This window comes from Scyliorhinus canicula, chromosome 9, assembly GCF_902713615.1.
Source record: "Scyliorhinus canicula chromosome 9, sScyCan1.1, whole genome shotgun sequence".
In the NCBI taxonomy this organism is placed as follows: Eukaryota; Metazoa; Chordata; class Chondrichthyes; order Carcharhiniformes; family Scyliorhinidae; genus Scyliorhinus; species Scyliorhinus canicula.
The window spans coordinates 138973378-138991081 of NC_052154.1; the positions used below are offsets into that span (position 1 = coordinate 138973378).

Below are 17704 nucleotides of genomic sequence, written 5' to 3' on the forward strand. Positions count from 1 at the left end.
GTCAGTCTGAGTAGCTATAACAGGATTAAAAGGAGAGTGGAATCCAAGTAAGAGAATTGTTAACAGTTTAATAAATGTGTTCAAGCTATCTCCAAGTCTGGACCTTCCTTTGTCAGAGTGCACATCAAGGAAGCAGCTTATGCTACATCAAGAGCATAACAAAACAGGCTAGACCAGGTAAGAACAACAGGAAGATGCTGGAATCTATCATCAAAGAAGAAATAGCGAGGGATCTGGATGGAAATTGTCCCATTGGGCAGACGCAGCATGGGTTCATAAAGGGCAGGTCGTACCTAACAAATTTAGTGGAATTTTTTGAGGACATTACCAGAGCGGTAGATAACGGGGAGCCAGTGGATGTGGTATATCTGGATTTCCAGAAAGCCTTTGACAAGGTGCCACAGAAAAGGTTGCTGCATAAGATAAAGATGCATGGCATTAAGGGTAAAGTAGTAGCATGGATAGAGGATTGGTTAATTAATAGAAAGCAAAGAGTGGGGATTAATGGGTGTTTCTTTTGGTTGGCAATCAGTTGCTAGTGGTGTCCATCAGGGATCAGTGTTGGACCCACAATTGTTCACAATTTACATAGATGATTTAGAGTTGGGGACCAAGGGCAATGTGTCCAAATTTTCAGACGACACTAAGATGAGTGGTAAAGCAAAAAGTGCAGAGGATACTGGAAGTCTGCAGAGGAATTTGGATAGGTTACGTGAATGGGCTAAGATCTGGCAGATGGAATACAATGTTGACAAATCTGAGGTTATCCATTTTGGTAGGAATAACAGCAAAAGGGATTATTATTTCAATGTTAAAATATTAAAACATGCTGCTGTGCAGAGAGACCTGGGTGTGCTTGTGCATGAGTCGCAAAAAGTTGATTTACAGGTGCAACAGGTGATTAAGAAAACGAATGGAATTTTGTCCTTCATTGCTAGAGGGATGGAGTTTAAGACTAGGGAGGTTATGCTGCGATTGTATAAGGTGTTAGTGAGACCACACCTGGAGTATTGTGTTCAGTTTTGATCTCCTTACCTGAGAAAGGACGTACTGGCGCTGGAGGGTGTGCAGAGGAGATTCACTAGGTTAATCCCAGATCTGAAGGGGTTGGATTACGAGGAGAGGTTGAATAGACTGGGACTGAACTCGTTGGAATTTAGAAGGATGAGGGGGGATCTTATTGAAACATATACAATTATGAAGGGAATAGATAGGATAGATGCGGGCAGGTTGTTTCCACTGGCGGGTGAAAGCAGAACTCGGGGGCATAGTCTCAAAATAAGGGGAAGTAGATTTAGGACTGAGTTTAGGAGGAACTTCTTCACCCAAAGGGTTGTGAATCTATGGAATTCCTTGCCCAGTGAAGCAATTGAGGCTCCTTCATTAAATGTTTTTATGGTAAAGACAGATAGTTTTTTGAAGAATAAAGGGATTAAGGGTTATGGCGTTCAGGCAAGAAAGTGAATCTGAGTCCACAAAAGATTACCCATTATCTCATTGAATGGCGGAGCAGGCTCAAGGAGCCATATGGCCTACTCCTGCTCCTAGTTCTTATGTTCTTATTTCTTTCCCTAAAGGACATTTGTGAATGAGACGGGCTTTTTTTTACCACAATCGATCCCTGATAATTATTACAGTTGTCTTTCCAGATTTTTTAAGTTGAATTCAATTTCACCATCTGCCAGAGTAGGATTTGAACCCGGGTCCCCAGAGCATTACCTTGGGTCTCTAGATTACTAGTCTAGCCTCCAAACCTCACCGAAAAAGAATCTCTCAATATCAGCCTTAAACATACACAAGGACTCTGTACACTGCTCTCTCTGGAAAGGAGTTCCAAGGGCTCACAACCCACTGAGATAAGAAATTCCTCCTCATCTCAGTCTTAAATTGGCAACCATTTATTCTGAGGCTATGCCCTCTAGTCTTAGGCTCCCCCATGAGGGGAAACATTCTTTCAGCATTTACCCTGTCAAGCCCCTTAAGAATACTGGGGGCTGGATTCTCCGTTTCATCCGCTGGCGTTTACGATACCAAAATCAACGCCGAACCCTCACTCATTCCGTGACCAGTGAGAGGCTAGCAGCGGCGCCGGGTGAAACTCCCGGCTCCCGCACCAAAAATGGGCGGAGAATGTCCGAGTCCGTGGCCGCACATGCGCACGGTGACAACCTGCAACAGTCGTGCCGTGCAAGATGGAGCTGACCGTACACAGACCCAACCCACCAAATGCGACCCTATAGGCCACCTCCTGGCCACCCCCACCAGTCCCCCCAGCTCTCGTGTCAGCCCACATCCCCCCCAACCCGGTCAGCGGCACGGATCCCGGCCGAGTGTGGTGACGCTGGACAGAGTCTGCAGCTGCCACACCGGGTTCCTGAATGCTGAGGCCACACATGAGAGGTAATCTCATTTTGACATATGGAGCGTGAGTCCTGCACGGTGGAGAAATCGGTCCATCAGGAGTGGAGCATCGCAGGAGGGCCAGTGGAGGACACGGCAACAGCATTTCAATGGTGTGCAACGCGATGACGCCATTTCAGAGGGGACGGAGTCTCAAAAACTGGAGTCAAACTGTCGCCACCCCCGATTTGGGCATCGGAATGGATTCTCCGCCCGATCACCGATTACGATATCGGTGTCGGGCAATGGGGAATCCCGCTCCGTATGTCAAAATGAGATTACCTCTCATTCTTCTAATTTCCATTAAGTAGTGTCCCAACCTGCTTAACCTTTCCTCATAAGGTGATCCCTCCAACCGAGATCATCCTAGTGATCCTTCTCTGAACCACCTCCAATGATATAATGAGCGGGATTGTCCAACCTCTTCTTCAGCGATGGGACACAGTATGCCGTTTGCTGGATGCAGGATTCTCCGCTTCCGCCGCTGTCAATGGGTTTTCCCATTGAAGCCACCCAATGTTGCCGGGAAACCAGTTGCTGGTGCGACCAGAGAATCCTGGCACCAGCAAATGGACAGAGAATTCTGGCCAATATTCTTCCTTAAGGGAATCAAGACTGCTCATAATACTCCAGATATGACCTCACTTGTACCTTGCAGCAAGACTTAACAACTCTTATATTTCAACCCCCTTGAAATAAGGGCCAACATTCTACAGAATTTGCAGAACTTAGAGTGCAGAAGGAGGCCATTCGGCCCATCGAGTCTGCACGGCTCTTGGGAACAGCGTCCCACTTAAGCCCACATCTCCACCCTATCCCTGTTAACCAGTAACCCATCTAACCTAAGGGCAATTTAGCATAGCCAATTTAGCATGGCTAATTTAGGTGCCAGTGTGCCACCCTAATTTGCACAGCTCTTTGCAACACCAGCTGCAGAGTCAAATAGACTTACACAGGGTGTAAGTGATGCCTGAGTACAGCTACAAGATACATTTAAAGAGTTGGACCAATTTAAGGGGGTTGTCATAAAAAGGCAGAACGAACATATCAAAAGCCTTTTGGGGAGCCTCAAATGATATTTCAACCTTTGCTTAGTCAGAAGGGTCAGGAGGTTATGAATGGCAAATTAAAATGGAAGTAAAGGGAATTCAAGGTATGGGCAAGTGCCTGGTTGGCACTGCCAAGGTGCCCTGCTGCTGAAGGGAGTGCTCTGTCCCGAACCATCCAGGGACTCCAATGGCCTCTGAGACCCCGCAAGTTGCCAGCACACCTGGTCCATGCTTGTGGAAACCGGTACTAATCGGTGTCTGGTTGAGGCCTTGCCTGTCCAGCCAATGACTCCCAGGCTGCGGGTGAATGCGGTATCTGCATATTTAAATGAGCAATATCATTATCTGCATCAGGCGCGATTTGGGTCTCACCCGGGATTCACCCAGCTCTGTACCGAGCGCAACACGGTCGCTGAATCGCACCCATTGTAAAGTTACTGGCATGAATTCTCAGTCCATCAGGAAACATTAGCAGAAAGAATATCTTGCATAGACAAAGGTTGGCAGAAAGTTTATGCAACATTAATTCCGTTGATAAACATTTATAGTAAATGTAGTAAATTTAAAGTTCTGGGAAATCAGACCAGAATGTGACTGGTATGAATGTACTGTAAATGGCAGAACCCTTAGGAACACTAACATACAGAGGGATCTGAGCATGCAGGTCCACAGTTTCCTAAAGGTGATGGCACGGTAGCACAGTGGTTAGCACTGTTGCTTCACAGCGCCAGGGTCCCAGGTTCAATTCCCATTTGGGTCCCTGTCTGCATGGAGTCTGCACGTTCTCCCCATGTCTACGTGGGTTTCCTTCGGGTGCTCTGGTTTCCTCCCACAAGCATGAAAGACGTGCCTGTTAGGAGTATTGGTCATTCTGAATTCGCCCTCTGTGTACCGAACAGGCGCTGGTGTGTGGCAACTAGTGGATTTTCACAATAACTTCATTGCAGTGTTAATGTAAGCCTACTTGTGACAATAATAAAGATTATTATTATTAGGTGGCCAAGGTGATTAAGAAGGCATATGGCATATTTGTCTTCATCAGTTGGGCATTGAGTACTGGAGTTGGGAAATCATGTTGCAGCTTACAAAAATCTTGGTTAGGCTGCATTTGGTGTATTTCGTGCAGTTCTGGTCACCACTTTATCAGGAGGACGTGGAAGCTTTGGAGAGAGGGCAAAGAAGGTTCACCAGGATTTTGCCTGGTCTCGAGGGTGCTGACTATGAGGAGAGGTTGGATAAACTAGGATTGTTTTCACTGAAAAGACGGAGATTGAGGGGAGACCTGATAGAGGTGTACAAAATAATGAGAGACATAGACAGGGTGGATAGTCAGAGGCTTTCTCCAAGAGTGGAAGTGTTAATTACAATGGGGCACAGGTTGCAGGTGAGAGGGGAAAAGTTTCAGGGAGATGTGTGGGGTAAGTTTTTCACACAGAGAGTGATGCATGCCTGGAACGTGCTGCCAGAGGATGTGGTGGAAGCAGTCATATCAGCAACATTTAAGAGACATCTGGTTGGGTACATAAATAGGGAGGAAATAGAGGGATTCGGACTGAGTAAGGGCAGAAGGTATCTTTTTAGTTAGGGCATCATGATCAGCATAGGGTTGGAGGGCCGAGGGGCCTGTTCCTGTGCTGTACCTTTTCTTTGTTCTTTGTTCTTTGTAAAAGGAGAGCCAAACTACAATCCAAGGGGCAATGATTATGAAATTAAGAACTGAAGAATAATAACAATAAAAACTCAGGCAGAAATTACAGAGTCACGGCTGACTGGAAATTATTTCTAAATCATATATAAATCATAGAATCAACAGAATCCCTACAGTGCAGAAGGAGGCCATTTGGCCCATCAAGTGGCCTAGTTCTGCTCCTAAGTCTAATGGTCTTATCAAGCATGGCAGCATGGTGGCATGGTGGTTAGCATAAATGCTTCACAGCTCCAGGGTCCCAGGTTCGATTCCCAGCTGGGTCACTGTCTGTGTGGAGTCTGCACATCCTCCCCGTGTGTGCGTGGGTTTCCTCCGGGTGCTCCGGTTTCCTCCCACAGTCCAAAGATGTGCGGGTTAGGTGGATTGGCCATGATAAATTGCCTGTAGTGTCCTAATAGTAAGGTTAAGGGGGGGACTTGTTGGGTTACGGGTATGGGGTGGATACGTGGGTTTGAGTAGGGTGATCATGGCTCGGCGCAACATCGAGGGCCGAAGGGCCTGTTCTGTGCTGTAATGTTCTATGTTCTAAGTCTGTGCCGACCATCTGAAAGAGCACTTTGCCGAGGCTCACTCCCCTGCCCTATCCCCATAATCTCATGCGTTGATCATGGCAATCCATCTGATCTGCACATCTTTGGACTGTGGGAGGAAACCCGAGAAAATCCACGTAGACACGGGAGAGTGTGCAAACTCTCCTCGGGCTGGTTTAGCACAGTGGGCTAAGCAGCTGGCTTATAATGCAGAACAATGCCAGCAGCGTGGCTTCAATTCCCATACCAGCCTTCTCGAACAGGCGCCGGAATGTGGCGACTAGGGGCTTTTCACAGTAACTTCATTGAAGCCTACTTGTGACAATAAGCTATTATTATTATTATTAACAACTCCACACAATCATCCAACGCCTGATTCAAACATGGGTCCCTGCCATCATGAGGCATCAGTACTAACTTCGGACAAGAAAAATAGAGTGTTCTGAAAAAATTGACTTGAAAGGAAGGAAGGAAAATAAATCAAAGATCAGAAAGCATATGTATTTTGAAGAGCAGAAAATAAGCTGGCAAAATACTGAAACAGCGTCAAGCTTTTTTCTCAACAAAGATTCAACCTTTTCTGTAGTTGTCAGTGCCTTCAACTGTATCCATCTCATTACTCACAGTTTGGCAATTACACATACCCCTCCCTCCTTGTACCCTGTTCCCAACTTTCATCTTACCAGCATCAACATGCAATGGAACATCCTCTACTGTCCTGCATGATGCCACCACCAAACACACCTTGCCCTCCCTTTCCAGCAATCTGGTGGGACTGGTCCTTCTGTGATGTCCTGATCTATGCTTCATCTCAACAACCCTCCTCTTACCACTGCAACCTTCCATGCAAGGACAGGAGATGCAGCACTTGCTCTTTTACCCCTTTCCAGCATCCATGCAGAACTCCAAATACTCCTGACAGTGAAACAACAACTTATTTGTATATCTTTCAATTTTCTTTGCTGTGTTTGCTGCTCATGATGTGGCCTCCTCTACACTGGGAAGACCAAATGTAAATTGGCTGATTGCTTTTCTCAGCTTCCCACACTGTTAAATGAAGACAATGGGAGCTGAGAGAATAGCATTTAATTTTTCAATAACTTTACAACCTTCTGGACTCAAGGTTAAATTCAACAATGTTCCCATTTTTTCCAGACAGCTGCTAATGATTTATCTGTTGCCATTTGGCGCTCCATTTGGAAATCTTGGGCAGAACTTAGTGTTGACAACAGCCCACCGGTTGGAGAACAAGTATAACCCCAGTGCCACCTCCACTGGAGACGGCCTATTGTAATTAAGTTCACATCAGGAACTCAACTGGCTAGCATCACTCATCCTTTCGAGAGCCTCCCAATCAGATGCCAGCAGACTTCCACTGTCCAACACCACAAGTAATGGCTGCTGCCAGTAATACACTCACCAGTGGCATAGGATCAATGAGGAACCCAGTCCACAGGTGAGTGGAGTGGAATGGGGGTTGGAGGAAGGGGTTGCTGGCTGGAGAACATTTGAACAAAGAGCAGGAAAGTGGCTCTCCGTGGGACCCCCTCCCCACTCAGGAACCGGATGTCCTTGAACAAGGTCACACCCCTCCAGAAGCCCACCAGCAAACCCAGCAGTTTTCTTTTCAGGCTTCCTGTCTATTCCCCCACCCACTATGCAGGACAAGCCCCTTAACATCTGGACAAGAAGGCTATCCACAAGCTTTGCTGCCCCGTATTCAATCAGGAAGGCAGCGGGGCCCTTAAACCCTTCCATCTGATTAAATGCCCCTCACCTCCAAACTCACCCTTGAGGGGGCATCACTTTCTTACTACCTCCTTTTCTAAACCTTGCAGTAAATTCCATTTTTATCCCTCATTTGATCACTTTTTTCCTTCATTCATCACATTCTTTCCCCTCTGTTCTTTCCTCCTCCGCCTTTCGTCACCTTTAGCTTAAAACCAATGACACCTCTAACCTTCCCAATTCTGATGAGAAGTTATCAATCTAAAATGTTAATACTGTTTCACTCTGCAAAGATGCTGCCTGACCTACTGAATATTGCCAGCATTTTCTGTTTCTGTTTCTGATTTCCATCATTGACAGGATTTTGTTTTTCATATTACAGCAGAGTAATTTTGATCTGTGATAACAATGGAGAAAGTTTGCACTTTTCGCTATTTGGGCTATTTATTATCTATTCATTTTTTAATAAATTTAGAGTACCCAATTCATTTTTAGTTCCAATTAAGGGGCAATTTAGCGTGGCCAATCCACCTACCCTGCGCATCCTTTGGATTGTGGGGGTGAAACCCATGCAGACACGCGGAGAATGTGCAAACTCCTCAGACAGTGACCCAGAGCCGGGCTCAAACCCAGATCCTCAGCATTGTGAGGCAGTACTGCTAACCATTGCGTCACCATGTCGTCCTTTTTATTATCTATTCAGAAGAAATCCTAAATGTGTTCTTTATGCTTACATTTAAATTATGAGTTGCAAACAGGGAGAATCTTGCCTCATTGGAACTTCAGAACCTGATTAATTGGCATGCATTATGAAAAGATTAATTATAATATGCCCTGCATTTGACGAAGGTGGGTGATGCAATGGACACTTAATTGATCATTGCAATGTCAGATTGTAAGTTGAAATGAGAGAAAGATATGCAACACTGTATTCAACTGGCTGTAAGCATGCATTTTTCTCCAACTGCATCTCATTGCAATCCCAATGTTGGCAACGAGTGTGTTGGTTCATTTGAAATGCAAAAATGAAATGAAAATCACTTATTGTCACAAGTAGGCTTCAAATGAAGTTACTGTGAAGACCCCGTAGTCGCCACATTCCGGCGCCTGTTCGGGGAGGCTGGCACGGGAATTGAACTGTGCTGCTGGCCTGCCGTGGTCTGCTTTAAAAGCCAGCTCTTTAGCCCTGTGCTAAACCATACTTAGCCAAAAATATTTAGCCAATCATAATTCAAGTATCTCTGTCAATGATATCTGTTCCCAGCCCTGAATCGCACTTTGGGAATTCCCAAAGATTCCATCCTCCCACTTCCACACCCACATCAATCCCTTGATCAATTAGACATAGGGCGTGATTCACCGTAAAAATTTCAAAGTCAGGTTTTGGGCACGTTTGATGGGGTGCTTTTTGATGACTGCAATGCCGAGATTGACACTACTCTACAATACCACGTAGCCATTTTTTGGGACGTGGGGAGTTTCTCCTCCTTTAGGCCACATTTAGAAAGTTTTCCTGCACTGGGGGCTAGGCTTGCCAGCAGGATTGGCTCCTCACAGATCGTGGCGGCATTTTGAAAGGTTGCCCTGATCTCTACATCCACCCCTTTCAGACCCCCCACTTTCAGGACCCCCTCTTCATGCCCCCAACCTTTGTACAGATCCCCCTCACCCCCTCTTTCACAGGTATGGCCCCCCAGGCCGGAACTCTTGGCGGGGCTACCCAAGTACCTGGGCACCTTGGGTGCCTGAGTGGCACTGCCAGTGTGCTAGGTTAGCAGTGCCAAAGTGCCAAGTTGCCAGGGGAAGTGCCAGAGTGCTACTCTGTCCTGTCCCCAACCACCTGGAGGCTCTAATGGCCTGCAAGATCCCTCGTCTCCTACCCGGAGGTGCCATCACGCTTGGTCCACGATTGAGCTAAATGGTACCCGGTTGAGGCCTCACAGGTGTGGCTGTTGACTCCCGGGCACTGGGTGAATGTGGCATCAGGATATTCATTATCTGGGTATGATCCAGATTGCGCTGGAAGTCGGATGACTCACACAAGATTTCACACCTGGCGGTGATCCTGATTTGGAGTCCTCAACTGTTCCTCGTACGACAAGTTCTTCATTCCAGGGATCATTCTTGTGAACCTCCTCTGGACCCTTTGCAAGGCCAGCACATCCTTCCTTAGATACAGGGCCCAAAACTGCTCACAATACTCCAGATGGGGTCTGACCAGAGCCTCATACAGCCTCAGAAGTACATCCCTGGTCTTGTATTCTAGCCCTCTTGACATGAATGCTAACATTGCATTTGTCTTCCTAACTGCCAAATGAACCTGCACATTAACCTGAAGAGAATCATGAACAAGGGTTCTCAAGTCCATTGGTACTTCTGATTTCCTAAGCATTTCCCCATTTAGAAAATAGTCTATGCCTAAATTCCTCCTTTCAAAGTGCATAACCTCACACTTTTCCACATTGTATTTCATTTGCCACTTCATTGCCCACTCTCCAGCTTGTCCTAATCCTTCTGCAGCACCTCTTCTCTATCATCTTTCTCACTCTAAACTATAAAACTGTTAGGCTGTGAGCCAACCTTGATCAACTGTAATTTCCTCTAGCTAACATAGGGAACACTGCTGCAATTGTCTTTGGTCCATTGCTCAAACTCTACTGTATTGACCAAACCTCAATCATTCATCTTAGCCATTTTCCAAAGCTAGATCAGATTGCTCACAATCTTAATGATTAACCACATCTCTTTAAAAAATAAAAGTACAATACTAACAAAAAAAGAAAATTTCCTATCCTCAACCCGGCAAAAATGTTTTGAGACGCGAGATAATAGGTGGAATTTACCGGCTGTTAACGCCAGTGGGATTTTGCAGTTCCACCGATGGTGTACGAGTTTCCCAGCAATAAGGGGTGCAGTCAACAGGAAATCCCTTTGACAACGGCGGGACCAAAATATCCCACTGGTGGGCAGCCTCTACTGCCGAAAAACACACGGCCAGTTGCTCGGTAAATCCCGTCCAATATCTATTCTTCTGTACCTCAAATATATGAACATCTTTATGCATAAATCACTAAACCCTCCAATTAGGAGATGACCTGTAGCTGCACCTTAGGTATCTAATATTTACTTCCTGAATTACTCAGTTATGGTGCAGCCTGTAATTCCCTTCAGTAATTAATTATTCTCTATTTACTTTCTGAAGAAAGTTCTGCGTTTCTGTGGAACAAAGAAAATAAACTCAATATATTGACCAGAATTTGTTCCACGGTGCCCACTGTTTCCAATTTAGTTAATGAGGGAAACTGAATCAGATGCGGCAACTCAGCGATGTTTAGTGCAATGTGTTTTCATGCTACGGACACTGACTGGAATCTTTCAACTTCAGGAGAGAGCATCACTTACCCTCAGAGGATCAGTCCAGGTGGACGCAGTTTGTGGTCATAAGTGTGATCATCATAAAATTCGTCAACAGACTTCAATGTCCTATCAAAAAGAGAAAAAATGTTTTTAATCAAGGGGCTATGGTTTATTGTGTAATCATTCCAGTTTAAGCAAGTGTATATCTTTTCTATATGCAATTGTCTTACAATGAACAATTCAAAACACTTTTGGTTAAAATTAACATTTCATAAAAGAGGCTGTAGGTGAGTTACAAGGTGGACTATCTATAGTTACTGCACCCCAAAAGTTATTAATTGTTTGAGAGGCTCATATAAATACAATGATATTTTATTCAGGTACATGTTCACAGCCCAAAGGTTAAATTACAGTGGAGTTACTTTTTTTTAAACATCACTTACAGGCAAAGTAATCACTTTTAAAATGTACCAAAGGAGCAACCATGTTGTCATAAAAATAGATAAACTGATTCAGCAGGTAAAAATGATACTAAAATTACAGACCATTCCTGCATTGGAGTACTGTGTGACTCCAGACCCACAGCAATGTGGTTAACTCTTAACTGCCCATTGAAGGGCAATAAATTCTGACCCAGCCAACGATGCCCACATCCCATGAACGAATTTAAAAAATACATTGAATATAAAAATGGCAGATGGTTGGTGCAGACTCGAAGGGCCCAATGGCCTCCTTCTGCATAATAGGAATTCTATGTTTGTACATCGAAAAATCAAAAGAATTAAGAAGTGCATACTCAGATCGATTATAGCCTCAGTACCATTTGTAGTACATGTCATCACTTAAATACTTAATTGAGGACCCAAACTGAATAGGGCTACAATGGTACATTTCAATCGTGCATCTTACATGATGGAATTGAATTGAATTTCTGAATTGCTTCATCTGCTCTGGACGTGGTGGGGTAACCTGTTTTGAAATTAGGTAGATAGCATAAGGGATTTTCTGAATTTAGTACAAATATTAACTTTCTGTTTGTCCTGAAAGATGTCGAACGAATGGTACTGAGGCTATGATCAATCTGAGCACGCGTTTCTTAATTCTTTTGATTTTTCGATATACAAACATAGAATTCCTATAGTGCAGAAGGAGGCCATTGGGCCCATCGAGTCTGCACCAACCATCTGCCATTTTTAGATTCAATGTAATTTTTTTTATTTGTTCATGGGATGTGGGCATCGCCAGCTGGGTCAGCATTTATTGCCCTTGAAGGGGCAATTAAGAATTAACCACACTGCTGTGGGTCTGGAGTCATAGTAGGCCAGACCTCGTAAGGACGGCAAATTTCCTTCTCTAAAGGACATTAATGAACCAAATGATTTTTACGACAATTGACAATGGTTTCATGGTCATCATTTGACTTTTAACTCCAGATTTTTTTTTTTACTGAATTCAAATTTCATCATCTGCTGTGATGGGATTTGAACTAGGGTATATATATTGAATAATTACCCAAAGGTCTCAAAGAAATCAATGATACATATATAGGTGAGTGTTTTGCACATGCAGTGGCCTAGTCTCTGCTGTCATGAGAATGTTGCTTTAAGAAATGTTTGGCTGCTCATGTTACTGCAGTGATGTCAGAGTGTGGGTGGAGCTGAGCTCTGCTTTTTAGTTTCACTTTGAGAAAAGCTTGGGTGTGTCTGTGTTTTTTTTGTTTTGTTTCAGTGTTGGAGCTGAAGCCAGACAAAGCAGGTGTACTGCTGTTCTCTCTGCCATGAAAAGACGATCTCTTGATCATTTGATGAATTCAGAATTATAAATGTTCTCAGTAGTGAATTTAAACCTGATGTGCTTCTGTTGAAATGTGTTTCTTTTGTCTTCTGGATGTTGTTTGGGAATTTATTAAGGATTAATTAGTGTTGTATTCTTTGGGGGTTGTATTTGAATGAATGGTTGCTAAGATGTTCATTATGTTTTAAAAAGGTTAACTTGAGTTCATAGAATAAACATTGTTTTGCTTTAAAAAATACTTTTCGATTTCTGCTGTACCACACCTGTAGAGTGGGTCGTGTGCTCCCTATACCACAATCTATTAAAAGTTGTGGGTCAGGTGAACTCCATGATACACTTTGGGGTTCTCTAAACCCTGGCCCATAACACTGCCTGTATTCATCGGAGAGGAGAATGTAATCACGATGAGCTGAGACATCTAACACTGCTTTTGTTGATAACATCACAATCATCTGAAAAACTGTAATCTGACCCAGGTTATAAAATAAGCACATGAACTACATCTGAACTCATTAAATTAAGATCCTTTTAACCACAGAGCATATTCGCAACATACACATTTATGCTCGCATTGTTGAAGAATGATAATTTATTTTGAATCAGGATAACTTTGTTTGACTGGGGCCCAAAATCTTAATGTTTATTCATTTCCTATGGCAGGACACTGTGAAATCTGAGTGCTGTGTCAGTAATTTGTTTTTTCTTGCATCCATTTTCCCAGTGCAGTTTTATTTGATGTATAATCTTTCGCACTTCTAATAAGATTCTGTTGCACAACGTAGCTAGTCCAACTCGTGTTCGTGAAGATGATTATTTTGAGCAAGAAGCACTTCAAAGAATCTCCTGTCACTCCAGGGAATAGATATCTGATCAGTGTTGACATTTTTAGCCAAGGTTTCTTTTACTCTACCCACAGGTAATGATTCATTCTTATTTATTGGTTGCACTTGTGAAGTGTGAACAAGAGACCAATTTTTAATGAAGGGGCCATGCACCCTATTTCGCTCTTACCTGGAGTTCACTTGTATTTTCCACTAAGACTCATTGCACCAAAATAAGAACCTTGGCTAACTTTCCCATCTTTCCAGTCCATGGAACATTGAGTAATTACAGGGGCAGGATTCTCCGACCCCCCGCCGGGTCGGAGAATAGCCGGGGGTCGGCGTGAGTCCCGCCCCCGCCGTCCTCCGAATTCTCCGGCCCTCCAAAAGTCGGCGAGGCGTGAATCGCGTTGCCCGCCTCGGAGAATGGCGGGGACCAGCGCGACTCAATGGGCCCCGGGGCTGCCCGAATTCTTCGGCCCACGTTGGGCCAAAGTCTCGCTGGTTTTTTGCCGGTCCCGCCGACGTGGATCAGACTAGGTCCCTTACCAGCGGTACCTGGCGGCGTGGGCGGGCTCTGGGGTCCTGGGGGGGGGGGGGGGACGCAGGGCGATCTGGCCCCGGGCATGCCCCCATAGTGGCCTGGCCCATGATAGGGGCCCACCTATCCGTGGGTGGGCCTGTGCCGTGGGGGCACTCTTTCCCTACGCGTCGGCCGTGTCAGCCTCCGCGATGGCCGACGCGTAGGTGAACCCCCCCTGCGCATGCGCGCCGATGACGTCAGCAGCCGATGACGTCAGCAGCCGCTGACGCTCCCGCGCATGCGCGGACTCTCGCCGGCCGGTGGAGTCCCTTCAGCCCCGGCTGGTGTGGCGCCAAAGGCCTTCCACATCAGCCGCCAGGGCGCAAACCACTCCGGCGCCGGCCTAGCCCCTGAAGGTGCAGAGGATTCCGCACCTTTGGGGCGGGCCGACACCGGAGTGGTTCAGGCCACTCCGTTCCGCCAGGACCCCCCACCCCGCCGGGTATGGGAGAATCCCGCCCCATAGGTGGAATATATGGAATAGAAACAGGTCAATTGACCCAACTGGAACATCTCAGTGTCCAGTTCAGCTAAAACTGATTAATTTGGCATAATCTATGTCAAGGAGTCCCAAACTGGGTTCCTCGAAACTCTGGACTCCTTCAGTGGTTCCGTGGCCGGTCAGCCGTGGGCCCGAAAGGAGTTAGGGGTGGAGGGGGCTAAGAGCCTCTGTGAGAGTGGGTGAAGGAAAGATTGAGGATGAGAGTGGGTGAGGGTGGGCGAGTGTATGTGAGTGGGTGCGCCCATTAAAAATGGCAAAAGGAAAGTAAGACTTGGAAGTATTTGTCGAATAACTGAACCTTTTTGTTATATGAAATGTGTACATATAATATAAAGAATCATCTTTTAAGTTTCTTTTGATATTTGTACTTATTGTGCAATAATAATTTTTTTGAGTTTTATATCTTCAATATAATCAGAATGCTTCTCAGGGATTCCGTCAGTATTCTTGGGAGGTCAAAAGAGTTCCGCTACTGGAAAGGTTTGGGTAACCCTGATCTATGCGATTCAGTATCACAACATACATTTGATTTATAACTGGGGCAGTCCATGATTTTGTTGTTGTTTTGGATATCAAAGTAGATATCCAGGATCGTGAATGACCCTACTAGAACCAGTCTAACAACCAGTCTCTCCAGGAAGTTCTTGATTACTTCAGTGCACAATACCAGGGTAAATATTTGCTAATAAACAACAACTTGTATTGACACAGCACTCTTAATGTAGTAAAATATATCAATGCAGTTTTTAAAAAAATTACGACAGTGCAGAAGGAGACTATTCGGTCCATCAAGACTGCACTGACCCTTCGGAAGTGCACCTTACCTAGGCCCATGTCCCCACCATATCCCTGTAACCTCACCGAACCTGCACATCTTTGGACACTAAGGTGCAAATTAGCATGGCCAATCCACATAATGTCATGGTATCAAACGGAATTTGACACCAAATTGCATAAGGAGATATGTTTTAAGGAAGGTTTGAAAGGAGGAATAGAAGGTAGAGAAGCCATGCACTGAATTCATTTGCGAATGAAGTGAAAGAGCAAGCATTGTCCCTCTGTTCTGCTGCTGGGAAATGTAAGTTGGAGTTCCGTTTTAAAGGGTGCACAGGTGTTTTTATGCACTTCAATTACTCACAACCATTTTATATGGATCCCACACCATTAACTGCATCGATGTGAATGTACATGAACTAATACAAGAAACATATTTGCAAGTCTCTTGGCAAACCAATAATGAACAAAATTCTTGTTTAAATGTGTAATTCTAAGAAATTCCAGACCATTGAGTTTAGTTGCAGCATCAGTTCTGATGGGCAGATTATCCTGCTCCCATTGTAACTAATCCTTTCCAGAAATCATGCTGGTGGCTGGCTGTTGGTTACAGTTTTCACAGAAAACCAACTCGACTTACAAACTACGATGCACTAATAGCCTGAAGACCAATCTAATAGCGAGGAAGTTAGTCAAGCAAGTTGCTTTACAGTTGCAATATTGACCATAGGGTTAGGGGGATGTTAAAGAGCATTCTTTCACCCAGAGGATGGTGGAGTCTGTAAAAGGTTAACACCAGGAACACCTGATGATCCTGATGTAACCATAATGTGAAGCCACATGACTAAGAGACTGGTGGTGGAAAGTACAACCTTGTGCACAGTACTGAGATGTACAGTTCTGTAAATAAACAAGGAAGGTTTTTACCAATGCCAGTCTATGGTAGCATTCTTAGGGTAACAGGCAAACCTTAAAGAAACCCAATCTAGATCCTGAACCCAAGGCAAAACAGAAATCAGGACCTCACAATCTGAAAGAATGGTAGAGGCAGGAACTCTCATCACAAGCACTTGGAAATGACCTCAAGTGCCATTAGCTTTAGGGATTTGGATCAAGAGCTGAGAAATGGGATCAGGCTGGGGAGATCTTTTTCATTTGGACATTTTGGGCTGAATGGCCTCCTTCAACGCCATGAATATTTCTTTTTTTTTTAAGAGCTACATTTTAATTTTACATTGTTTTTAAGTTAATTGTTCTTTTGGAGTCGTCTCAGTTTTGTTTTGCTCTGGAACAGTGAACCAAATTGCTAATGTTCCATTTTCCATCCACTCTAGTTCTGATTCTCTAGATTATATATCATTGGAAGCAATACCATCACACATCTCTCTCAGCTCATTTCATATTTTTGGGGAAAGAAGGAAAGGAAAGGGAAAAAGATAAGCAGAGAGATACATAATATGAGGGAAACCTTAACCAATTATTTGAAAAGTAGCAATGCCAAGATGATAAAAAAAACAGCTCTAACATTCCCTGAAGTCTATTTTCCTTCCTAGGGAGTCCTTTGGGATCAAGGATGAATTGTTTCCATTCCAGTTTGGTTGATTCTAAGATGGCTCACATGGGAGGGGGGTGGGGGGGGGGGGGGGGGGGGGGGGTAAAGGTTGGCTAGCTGAGTTGACTGGACAACTGGTTCGTGATGCAGAGTAACACCAACAGTGTGAGTTCAATTCTGAGGTTATCAATGAAGGACCCCCCCTCAGGTTAAATCACCATCAGCCAGCTCTCTCTCAAAAGAGGAGAACAGTTTATGGTCCACAGGGACTACGTGACTTCCATTTTCAAGTCTGTACATCTGCAAATTGCCATTGCACAATCTGCAAACTCTGGCATATTCAGAAAGGTGGTATCATAATATACACACAAGTATATGATGGTGCACAGACAGGCAGTGATTGACACACAGGATGACCAATGAACACACAGAACACAGCAGCCAATCACCAGACAGGACACGACCACTATAAAGCCAGAGGACACTAGTTTTCCCACTCACTTGGGATCCAGCCTCTGAGACAGTCAGAGCCCGTGAGCAACAACTAGAACATACACCATGTGATTGTAAGATAGTCTGGTCAGGTTAGCCTCAGGTCTCCAGTCAAGTCAGCATAGTGTCAACCCACAGGTAAAGTATTGAGATACCCTCAATTACGACACAGGAGAGAAGATAGATGATTCAAAGGCTTTAATCATCTGAGAACTGTACAGCAGCCGAGAAGTGTGCTCATCACATGCTGCCTGAGTGAGCCTCATCTTATATACCGTTTCCTGGGGGCGGAGCCAGAGGCGGAGTCCCCCAGGGTTCCAAGCCCAGTCTTAAAGGGCCAATGCATTAAAGGTAAGGTACCGTTATAGCAGCTACTGATAACATTCATCACATTCGCCCCCTGTTTAATAAAAA

The 17704-nt window shown here is 44.7% G+C and overlaps 1 protein-coding gene across 5 annotated transcripts in view; it reads right to left on the reverse strand.

Moving 5' to 3' along the window:
- ppp1r32 (protein phosphatase 1, regulatory subunit 32) overlaps nt 1–17704 on the reverse strand; it is a 282513-nt gene that overhangs the window by 64513 nt on the left and 200296 nt on the right. For all 5 annotated transcript variants that reach the window (XM_038807694.1, XM_038807697.1, XM_038807698.1 and 2 more), the window contains exon 14: nt 10818–10898. In XM_038807694.1, coding sequence (XP_038663622.1) covers nt 10820–10898 — 79 coding nt within the window. In that variant the 3' untranslated portion in view covers nt 10818–10819. The remainder of the gene's footprint in view (nt 1–10817; nt 10899–17704) is intronic.